General features: G+C 41.4%; 1 protein-coding gene across 1 annotated transcript; it reads left to right on the forward strand.

Moving 5' to 3' along the window:
- The first annotated feature begins 3,185 nt into the window (after positions 1-3,185).
- LOC138871429 (uncharacterized) lies at positions 3,186-3,911 on the forward strand. Its single transcript, XM_070149308.1, has one exon. It carries the CDS (start codon positions 3,186-3,188, stop codon positions 3,909-3,911), a length of 726 nt encoding a protein of 241 aa, XP_070005409.1.
- The last annotated feature ends 7,592 nt before the right edge of the window (positions 3,912-11,503 follow it).

Raw genomic sequence — 11,503 nt, forward strand, 5'->3', positions numbered from 1 at the left:
AGTGATAGTGACATACAAAGGAAAAGAAATAGAGGAAGATGTTAATGAAACTGGAGGATTGACTCATTCTGGGAGATGTTTCACCCCAGAGGAATTAAGGAAAGACAAGCCATTCAAGGATAGCCAAATGCCAATAAAGAAATCGGTCACCGAGGAAGAGGTTGAGGAGTTCCTGAAAAAGATGAAAGTGCAAGATTATTCCATTATGGACCAGTTAAGGAAAAAACCAGCTCAGATTTCTCTTTTGTCTTTGTTGATACATTCGGATGAACATCGGAGGGTCTTGATGAAAATTTTGAATGAGGCACATGTTCCTAATAAGATCACAGTGAATCACTTGAAAAAGATAGCTAGCAAGATCTTCGAAGTAAACAAGATCACTTTCTCAGATGATGAAATTCCTATGGAGGGTACAGAACACAATCGAGCTCTTTATCTCACGGTGAAGTGTGAAGATTCTATCGTCTCAAGGGTTTTGGTTGACAATGGCTCTAGTGCGAACATTTGTCCCCTGTCTACTCTGCAAAAAACTGAAGATTGGCACCGAAAGAATCCACTTGAACAGTGTGTGTGTTCGAGGCTTTGATGGGGGAGGTAAAGATTCTGTTGGAGATATAATGCTCGAATTGTCGATAGGGCCAGTTGAGTTCACCATGGAATTCCAAGTGTTAGATGTGACTGTCTCATACAATCTGTTGTTGGGCAGGCCCTGGATACATGCTGCTAAGGCAGTCCCATCTTCTTTGCACCAAATGGTGAAGTTCGAATGGGACAAGCAGGAAATAGTTATGCACGGTGATGAGGACCTGTCAGCTCGTAATGACACAATTGTTCCGTTTATCGAAGCTGAAGATGATAAGGGACCTTGGGTCTATCAATCTTTCGAAACAGTGTCTGTTGAGAAGATTCCTGAAGGAAAATGCATTCTGGGTCCTAAGCTATCTTCCGCGTCCGTCATGGTTGCGAATGAAATGTTGAAGAATGGTTTTGTGCCGGGCAAGGGTCTGGGCTCATCTCTACAGGGTATTATGCATCTAGTGCATCCCAGTGGGAATCCTGTTATGTTTGGTTTGGGATTCATGCCCACAGAGAAGGACGTGAAAAGGGTTAAAAATCTGAAATAGAAGGTATGGTCGCTCCCCAAGCCCGTCCCACACATCTCTAAGTCTTTTGTCAAGCCAGGGGCCGAAAAACCTCCAACCTCCTCAATCCCAAAACCTGTGGTCGATGTTGATGAAGAGTTGATCAAGAGGTTCCAAAGTCTGTTCGAAGATGTCAATATGGTAGAAGTTGGTGAAGGCTCTAGTAAAACAGATGTGCAGCTCGTTGGCCCAAACGTGAAGCTTAGCAATTGGGAAGCTACTCCTCTCCCCACCAGGAAGGAGTTTTGGTAGTTTGCCTTGTTTTCCTTTTTGTTATCTGGGTTATTCCAGGGTTGTAATCCAAATTTTTAGTTTTTGCTTATTTTGATGTTCAAACCCTTCTATCACTTTATTTTTCAATGAAATGCAATTTCCCGTTTTTCGTTATTCTTAATAGTGTTTTATTTTGTTCTTTTTCTTTTGTACAGTTCCTTTTATGCTGGTTGCAGTGACATGACATGCATGAAGAATTTTCAGCCGAAGCTTAAAAGCCAATCTAATCCTGAAATAACAATCCAAGAAGTAGAATATGATGATGAAATAGAATATGATGAAGAAGTAGCATTTGAGGAAATCAGTAAAGAGCTAAAACAATTTGAGAAAAAAACCAAAGCCTAATTTGAGTGAAACTGAAGCAATCAATTTAGGGGACCAGGATGATGTTAGGGAAACCAAGATAAGTGTGCATTTAGAACCGCAAGTTAAGGATGAAATAATCAAAACATTGTTTGAGTACAAAGATGTCTTTGCATGGTCATATGACGATATGCTAGGCCTAAGCACTGATCTGGTAGTTCATAAATTGCCAACTGATCCAGCATTCCCTCCTGTTTAGCAAATGTTGCGAAAGTTCAAGACTGATATGAATGTGAAGATCAAAGAAGAAACCACAAAGCAGCTTACTGCAAAGGTCATTCGGGTCACTCGATATCTCACTTGGTTAGCCAATGTTGTGCCAGTACCAAAGAAAGATGGTAAGACCAGGGTATGTGTTGATTACCGTGATCTTAACAAAGTAAGCCCAAAGGATGATTTTCCATTGCCAAACATTCACATTCTGATCGATAATTGTGCCAAGCATGAGATTGGGTCTTTTGTAGATTGTTACGCGGGATATCACCAGATCTTGATGGATGACGAAGATGTAGAAAAGACAGTGTTCATCACGCCATGGGGGACATATTGCTACCGGGTAATGCCATTCGATCTGAAGAATGCTGAGGTAACATATATGAGGGCGATGACCACAATATTTCACGACATGATACACAAGGAGATTGAGGTTTATGTAGATGATGTGATCATAAAGTCAAAGAAGCAGTCCGACCATAAAGACTTGAAGAAGTTTTTCCAAAGGCTCCGCAGGTACAACCTCAAGCTCAATCCAACAAAATGTGCATTTGGTGTCCCCTCTGGGAAACTGCTGGGATTCGTGGTCAGTAGACGCGGTATTGAGTTGGATCCGTCGAAGATCAAAGCCATTCAAGAGTTATCGCCGCCAAAGAACAAAACAGAGGTGATGAGCCTACTTGGAAGGTTAAGTTACATCAGTAGGTTTATTGCTCAACTCACGACAACCTGTGAGCCGATCTTTAAGCTGCTGAAGAAGAATGTTGCAGTTAAGTGGACTAACGAGTGTCAAGAAGCATTTGATAAGATCAAGAGGTACCTGTCGAATCCACCTGTGTTGGTCCCACTAGAGCCTGGAAGACCTTTAATTCTCTATTTGACAGTCTTGGATAATTCTTTTGGCTATGTATTAAGTCAATATGACGTCATGGGAAAAAAGAGAAAGCAATCTATTATCTCAGTAAGAAGTTCACTCCCTATGAGGTTAAGTACACTTTGCTTGAGAGGACATGTTGCGCCTTGACTTGGGTGGCGCAAAAGTTGAAGTATTATCTGTCGTCCTACACTACTTACCTCATTTCTCGCATGGATCCTCTAAAGTATATCTTTCAGAAGCCTATGCCCACGGGAAGACTTGCAAAGTGGCAAATTTTACATACAGAGTTTGATATCATCTACGTGACTCGGACCACGATGAAAGCCCAAGCCTTGGCCGACCACTTGGCCAAGAATCTGGTAGATGATGAATATGAGCCACTAAAGACTTATTTTCCTGATGAAGAGGTCATGTGTGTTGACGAGGTTGACCATGATGAAAAGCCAGGTTGGAAACTCTTCTTTGATAGAGTTGTTAACATGAAAGGGGTCGGAATAGGGTCTGTACTTATCTCTGAAACAGGGCAACACTACCCTGTAACAGCCCAACTTCGATTTTATTGCACCAACAACATGGCTAAGTACGAAGCATGCATTCTGGGTTTGAGGTTAGCTATAGACATGAGAGTCCAGGAAATACTTGTTCTGGGAGATTTAGATTTGTTGGTTCACCAGATTCAAGGAGAATGGGTGACTCGAGATTTGAAGCTCATACCATACCGACAGTGCCTGCATGATCTTTGTCAACGATTTAGGTCGGTTGAATTTAGACATATTCCCAGGATTCATAATAAGATTGTTGATGCCTTGGCTACTCTGGCATCAATTTTACAACATCCGGACAAGGCTTATATCGACCCCGTGCATATCCAAGTTCATGATCAACATGCTTATTGTAATGTGGTGGAAGAGGAAATCAATGGCGAACCTTGGTTCCACGATATCAAGGAATACATCAGGTCGAGGGTATATCCAGTACATGCTACATGTGACCAAAAGAGAACCATTCGACATCTGGCTAGTGGATTTTTCTTGAGTGGATGAATCTTGTACAAAAGGACTCCGGATTTACGACTGCTGAGGTGCATAGATGCTAAAGAAGCTTCAACTATCATGGCCAAAGTGCATTCTAGAGTTTGCGGGCCGCATATGAATGGGTATGTCTTGCCAAAGAAGATACTTCGAGCAGGTTATTATTGGCTCACCATGGAATGGGATTGTATCAGTTTTGTTCGCAAGTGTCATCAATGCCAGGTACACGGTGATTTGATTCATTCTCCCCCATCTGAGTTACACACAATGTCTACACCTTGGCCCTTTTTGCTTGGGGCATGGATGTTATTGGACCAATTAAGCCGGCAGCGTCAAACAGGCATAGGTTTATACTGGTGGCCATTGATTACTTTACCAAGTGGGTCGAAGCTGTAACTTTTAAGTCCATGACCAAGAAGGCAGTGGTGGATTTTGTTCATTCAAATATCATTTGTCGGTTCGAAATTCCCAAGGTGATCATCACAGACAATGCTGCTAATCTCAACAGCCATTTGATGAAAGAGGTATGTCAATAGTTCAAGATCATGCATCGGAACTCCAACTCCGTATCGCCCCAAGGCAAATGGAGCTGTTGAGGCTGCTAACAAGAACATAAAGAAGATACTTCGTAAGATGGTGTAAGGTTCTAGGCAATGGCATGAAAAGTTGCCTTTTGCCTTACTGGGTTATCAAACTACTGTCCGCACTTTAGTAGGTGCAACTCCTTATTCGCTGGTATATGGAACTGAGGCAGTTATACCTGCAGAAGTTGTGATTTCATCCCTTCGGATCATCGCAGAAGCCGAAATTGATGATGATGAGTGGGTCAAAACCCAGCTCGAGTAGTTGAGTTTGATTGATGAGAAAAGATTGCCTGCAGTATGTCTTGGTCAATTGTATTAGAAAAGAATGGCAAGAGCATACAACAAAATGGTGCGTCCTCGGAAATTTGAAGTGGTCCAGATGATATTGAAACACATCCTTCCACATCAGGCTGAAGCTAAAGGCAAGTTCGCCCCAAACTGACAGGGGCCGTTCATAGTCATAAGAGTGTTGCCCAATGATGTTTTGTATTTAACAAACATAGAAGGCAAATGTGTAAATATGTCGATCAATTCTGATACGGTCAAGAGGTACTATGTATGAGTCCTTTGCTTATTTTTAGTCGCATTTTGTACTTGGCATGTTCAAGGTTGAAATGACGAAGGCATTTTGTTCCGCTACCCAAACACTTTTATCCTTGTTATCCCTTTTGAGCCTTTTTTATTTTTTTTCATACCCCTCTTTTGGAATCAGTAGCAGAATTACAGAATGAAAAAAAATGAATGAATGAATGAAAAATAAGAAGAATCAAAAAGAAAAAAGAAAGAAGAGAAAAAAAAAAGAAGAAAAAAAAGAAAAAAGAAAAAAGAAAAGAAAAGAAAAGAAAAACAACAAAAACAAACAACTTCCTTTTGAACTACGTTCGACCTGATTTCTTTTAAGGATATGTAGGCAGCCTTATGGTTCGGTCCCATCAAAATAAAATTAAAATTCCCAAACCCAAAGAAACTAGGGCAGAAGTTTTGGTTTTGAAAAGATCAGATTCCAAAAGTTGTAATTTTGACCCCTCTTTATCTTAAGTTAGTTTGAGCCTTCATGCCACCGTTTCTTTCTAACCCTGTCCAAAAGCCTACATTACGGTCCAAAGAAAGACCTTCTGATCAATCTTTGAGGATGCCAGATCAAACTAGATAGAGGTATGATTTACATTATGGGTAACACTTTGTTCATGGGCGCAAGAGAGAAAATTTAAAATGAGAGAGTCTTATTGGTGAAAACCCTTACGGGCACCGTAAAGCGATGGTGAGCTGAGAGAAAATTTAAAATGAGAGAGTCTTATTGGTGAAAACCCTCGCGGGCACTGTAAGGCGATGGTGAGTTGAGAGATGAACAAATAAGAGAGGCTTGTTGGTGAAAACCCTTCAGGGCACTACAAGTCGAATGAGGCTCATGACTTTACAGAGAAATTAGATCAGTGAAAACCCGATTTTGAAGTATGAAGACAGGACATGAACTGAAAATATGATTGGTTGGACGGATTAGGCTGATCAATCCGAAATGTATGTCATGATCATTGGAGATGGCTGCTTCCCTCAGATAAGTCTTTTTTTCTCATTCTTCTTCATATAGTCATCTGTGTTCAAAATTTTCCTTTGTTCCTCTTGTCAAAAAACATTTCACTTTGCTCTTTGAGTCTATCTTTATGGGTCTCTTTCGAGTTATCCCTTGTTGAACAAGAAGGAAAGGATTTCAAAGCCTACTACCAGCTTCTAAATTGCACAAAGCGGAGTCCGGCCAAGCACATCACAATTGACTTGGTTTAGAATAAGCAGTATGGCGATATTTGAGGTTCAGGCAATCAAGTGAATCTTGAATTTTGAGAAAATGCAAGGATTTAGCAACTTTCAAATGAAAACACAATGCAACAAGTGAGTGTGAGAGATTTAGGTCATGCAGAGGTTTTGTGGTCCAGTTCCAATCAAAAGGTCAAACAACTCCTTGCTAGCCCGAAGCAGCTAATCAGAATGAAGCATGGCAGTGGCGGAAGTAGACACTCAACAATGATGACACAAACTAACCACCACATTTTCAAACTAGCAAGATTTTATTTGTCTGAAACAGGGGAAAGAAAATTTTTTAATCCATAGGGACCTTCCATGGAAAACCATGGTTCAGGGAGCAAGTGTAACAACCCGACCGGTCGCTTTGAGCTTTTGCATTTCGCCCGCCAGTTCTCGGGCATGACTTGCCCTGTGTGGTGTATTATGACTTATGTAAATTGTTTGTGTTGGGTTTCAGGTTAATCAGAATGAATTTGGAAGAACATTCTCAGTTGAAAGCTTAAAATTTGAACGGTTTGACCAAAATTTGACTTATGTGTATTTGATCTCGGATGGGAATTTTTATAATTTGGTTAGCTCCGTTAGGTGATTTGGGACTTAGGATCGTGATCGGAATGCAATTTGGAAGTCCGTGGAAGGTTTAGGCTTGGATTGGCGAAATTGAGATTTCGACGCTTTCCGGCCGATAGGTGAGATTTTGATATAGGGGTCGGAATGGAATTCCGAGAGTTCCAGTAGTTTTGCTGTGTCATTTGGGATGTGCATGCAAAAGTTCAGGTCATTCGGACGAGATTTGATAGACTTTTTGATCGAAAGCATAATTTAAGAGTTCTTAAGCTTGAATCCGAAGTTGATTTTGTGTTTTAATGTTGCTCGGAGTGATTCGAAAACTCAACTAGGTGTTAATGATGTTATGGGAGGTGTTGGTATGTTTGGGTTAAGGTCTGATGGCTCCGGGTGTGTTTCGGGTGAGTTTTGAGCGAGTATAGACATTTCGGAACTTAGAAAATGGATGGGGGCAGAATTTTTAGCGCTGGCCGCAGTAGAATTAGCGTTGGGCGCGTAAAAGTGACCGTGGCCGCGGTCATGAAGATCTGTAGATCATCGGTCCAACTTCAGAAGCTCATATCTTTTGGTCCACAAGAAATTTTGAGATGATTCAAAAATAAAAGTTGTAGCCCTTCGTGTCTAGTATCCATAAAGGTAAAGATATTGCAATTTGGACATCTGTAGCAAAAGTTATGGCCAAAATACTAAAGCCTGTCACTGTAGAGGAAGGCCTGTGCGGCCGTAGTTGTGTTTGCGCAGACCGCACTGGCTTGCGCGGACCGCGGTAGATTTGGTGCGGCTCGCGGAGGCTAAAACCTGAGGGGTACCTATAAATACGAGGTTTTGGGTTTTATTTAATATTTTGACCTAGAGAGCTCGGATTTTGGCGATTTTTCGAAGGTTTTTCAAGAAATTCATCGGGGTAAGTGATTTTAACTCAGATTTGGCTAGAATACATGAATCTATCACTGAATTCATCATTTAATTCGTGATTTGGGATGGAATTTGGGAAGAAAATTGTGAAACCTTTCAAAAATGTAAAGGATTTGAAGGACCAAATGGTATCAGAATTGGATAATTTTTATATGGTTAGACTCGTGTGGGTATGAGGATTCTGAAAATATAAATTTTACCTGATTCCAAAACGTGGGCCCGAGGTTCAGGATTTGCTAATTTCGGGGTTTTTGATATTTTTCGAATGTTTTCACTTGGGCTTTGTTCCCTTAGCATATTGTGACGTATTCGTTCTGATTTTGGATAGATTCGATGCGCGTGGAGGCCAATTCGAGGGGCAAAGGCGTCGCGAGCTAGAGAATTAGCCAGTTCGAGGTGAGTAATGGTTATAAATGATGTCCTGAGGGTTTGAAACCCCGGATTGCACATCGTAGTGCTATATTGAGGCAAGATACATGCTGGATGATAGCGTGGGGTCTTTCACTACTGGGGATTGTGACTTGGTCCATCCCGATTGATGATTTTACCGAATATTTGACTGAAATTCATTTGTTATCATCATGTTTTGGGTTGATTGCCATATTTGGGCTTCGTGCCAACTATTTGAACCCTTCAGGGATTTTTTATCACTGCTTGACTTATTATTTGAACTCAGTCCTGTTGATATCTACTATTTTACAAACTCAACCACTTTTACTCAGATTTGAAACTTAAATGATATTTCTACATCATGTTTTGGGCTGAGAACTACTGTTTTACTAATGCCCAAGAGGCTTATGATGATTTCCAGACTGAGTGAGGCCGAGGGCCATATGTGAGGATATGCTCAGTGATATGAGGCCGAGGGCCCGAGTTACTATTTATGCCACGCGGTGGCTTGAGTGATGTGAGGCCGAGTGATATGAGGCCAAGGGCCTGAGATACTTTATATGCCACGCGGTGGCTTGAGTGATGTGAGGATATGCTGAGTGATGATGCCACGAGGTGGCTTGATATAACACTTGGGCCGTTAGGGGCCCCTCCGGAGTCTGCACACCCACAGTGAGCATGTTCTAGGTTATTGATGCTATGCCCGAGGGGCTAATATGAGTGATTGTGAGGTAGCCCGAGGGGCTGATACTATTCTGAGAGTGAGCCCGAGGGGCTGATATTGTTCTGAGTGATTGATGCTATGCCTGAGGGGCTGATATGAGTGATTGTGAGGTAGCCCGAGGGGCTGATACTATTCTGAGAGTGAGCCTAAGGGGCTGATACTGTTCTGAGTGATTGATACTGAGTCCGAGGGGCTGATACTGTACTGAGAGTGAGCCCGAGGGGCGGATTTCTACTTGTTATTTACCTGTTAAATTATCGGTTTCACTTGTTTTAAAAGGAATATCATTTGATTTCTTCATTGATTTACTGCTTTAAGTGATTTTACTGCTTGATATGGAATTTCTTTGTGCCTTTACGTGTTTTCATACTTTCAACCATTAATTATAGTTATTACTCACTAAGTCGAAGTACTCACATTACTCTCTGCACCGTGTGTGCAGATTCAGGCATAGTAGAATCCGCACTTGAGCGCTGATTCCTTCCAGGCTAGGTAGTGATTTGGAGTTACGAGGTAGCTCTTAACGTCCGTAGCCCCTTGTCTCTCTTATCCTCTATCATTTATTTTTCTTCAGACTATTGTATCGGATTCTGTACTTTGTAAACCTATAGCAGATTTTGTAGTAGCTCATGACTTGCGACACCCCAGTTCGGGCTGTGTCGGGACAGTTCTTGCAGTTATTATCGTTAAATTTCGCAATTTATGAGTATTATATTATATGTTATTACTGTTTATGATGATTAACTGTTTAATAAAGGTGTTCCATTTTGGTCTGGCTGGCCTTGTCTTCACGAGAGGTGCCATCACGACCGGGTTCGGGGATTGGGTTGTGACAAGTTGGTAATAGAGCCTAGGTTACATAGGTCTCACGAGTCATGAGCAGGTTTAGTAGAGTCTCCCGGATCGGTACGGAGACATTTGTATTTATCCTTAAGAGGCTGCAGAACCTTTAGGAAAACTTCACATTCTTGAATTCTTATTGTGCGTCCTTGATTCAGCTTGAAAAGTAACTCTTGAAATTCCTCCCACGCATTCGTATGTGCGCATGAGCGCTCAGTATTAGATATGGTTTGATGGCTTGTGATTCCCTGATCGAGGGGCGATGTATGATCTCTGTGAGTTTGATGTTGGACCGGTCTAGAGGACTTGAGGCCGGATCTTTGCCTATGGCTTGAGCACCAAGGTGTTGATTGTGTGAGCAAGTGTTTTGAACTTATGTGTGCAGTATTGTCCCTATTAGCAGAAGTGATGGCTGACAACTATGTGATGAGTATGTTGGTACTGTGAGAGGTATCTATATGACTTGGAAGTGATGAGGAAGGTCTGATGGATGATAGATGAACTATTAAGTGTTTGATTTCCATTGTGGTTGGATGTGTAGCCCCGAGTTATGGGCGCGTGAAGAATCTTTTCATGTCTCCTAGTTGGAATGAAGTAAATTTCATGTTGCGGTATGAGTTCAGACTCAGGAAAAATTAAGTGATTGTGTAATGTGTATGACGGTGGAAGGTATACATAAATGTTATATTGCGGCAAAGCAGACGGGTTATCTCCTGCGGTGTTCTGAGATTGTGTGATCCTTATGTTGTCTATTAGAAGATCTCATTCACAAGTGAAACATATGTGTTGAAATTTAAATTTGGGTCACTTGATAGAGTGAACTTAACTGTTACGAGAGTGAATGCGAGATTTACATAGAGTTAAAGTACCCGATGGTCGGTGTTTCAAGAGCTTATGAAGGACTGAGTCTAATCTCACTATGGTATTTTGGAAGCAATAAAGTATATACGTTATAAGTTATGGTACGTGTTTTGATCTATGGCTTTGAGACAAGTGGGGGGTCCGCTATTGAATAGTTGATTGCATAGTTATGTGCCCTAATGGTTCCAGTTTGTGGCGTATTTGTGAATCAGTTATGGCTCGAGTAAAGGAAATTTCAATAAAGGTTATGTTATGCCTTATGGGTGTACGAGAATCGGGGAATGACTTGAGTTGTGGTTGGTAAGGAATGCTCGGTGCATAGAGCAGGAAGTTGCTTGGTTATATCGAAATGAGGTCACGTTCTGCAGTGTCGGAGCGCAAATGAAGCACAGGTTGTTCGGTTCATTTAATCAATCCAACTGCGGTTTGAGTAGAGTGGATGCCTCTAGAGAATGGTCCTACTGTGTTCAAAATTTTACATGTAACAATTGGATATTTTCAAGTTGTATGTGTGGTTAGGAACTGAGTTTTCCTTGGAAGACGTCAAGACTTGTGGTATTTTCTATATTAATTGTGGGATTCTATGTACTAATATTAGGAGGTAACGGATTTAGATCCGCAGGAAGTTCTTCAGAGCGAAGTATTTCGAATGTAGTGCTTTTGTGAATATTTAAGAGAGAATATCAAGTTGAAAATGAATCAGAAGGAAATTTAGATAGATGGGGTATCTTGGTAGTAGGCTGGATCAGTATGGCAAGGATATGATTAGTTTCTTGGGTGTGTACGGGGTAATGAGTTCCTATAGGTATTTTGCGGCAATGCTCTTAGGTTTTGATGGCTTGCGTAGCTTGGTCGGGTTAGAAGATTTAGTCCTGGCAGGTCTGGTTTGTGCAAGGGGAACTTGGAGAGTCCTTGATGGTTTC

The sequence above is a fragment of the Nicotiana sylvestris genome, chromosome 6 (assembly GCF_000393655.2).
Source record: "Nicotiana sylvestris chromosome 6, ASM39365v2, whole genome shotgun sequence".
Classification (NCBI taxonomy): domain Eukaryota; kingdom Viridiplantae; phylum Streptophyta; class Magnoliopsida; order Solanales; family Solanaceae; genus Nicotiana; species Nicotiana sylvestris.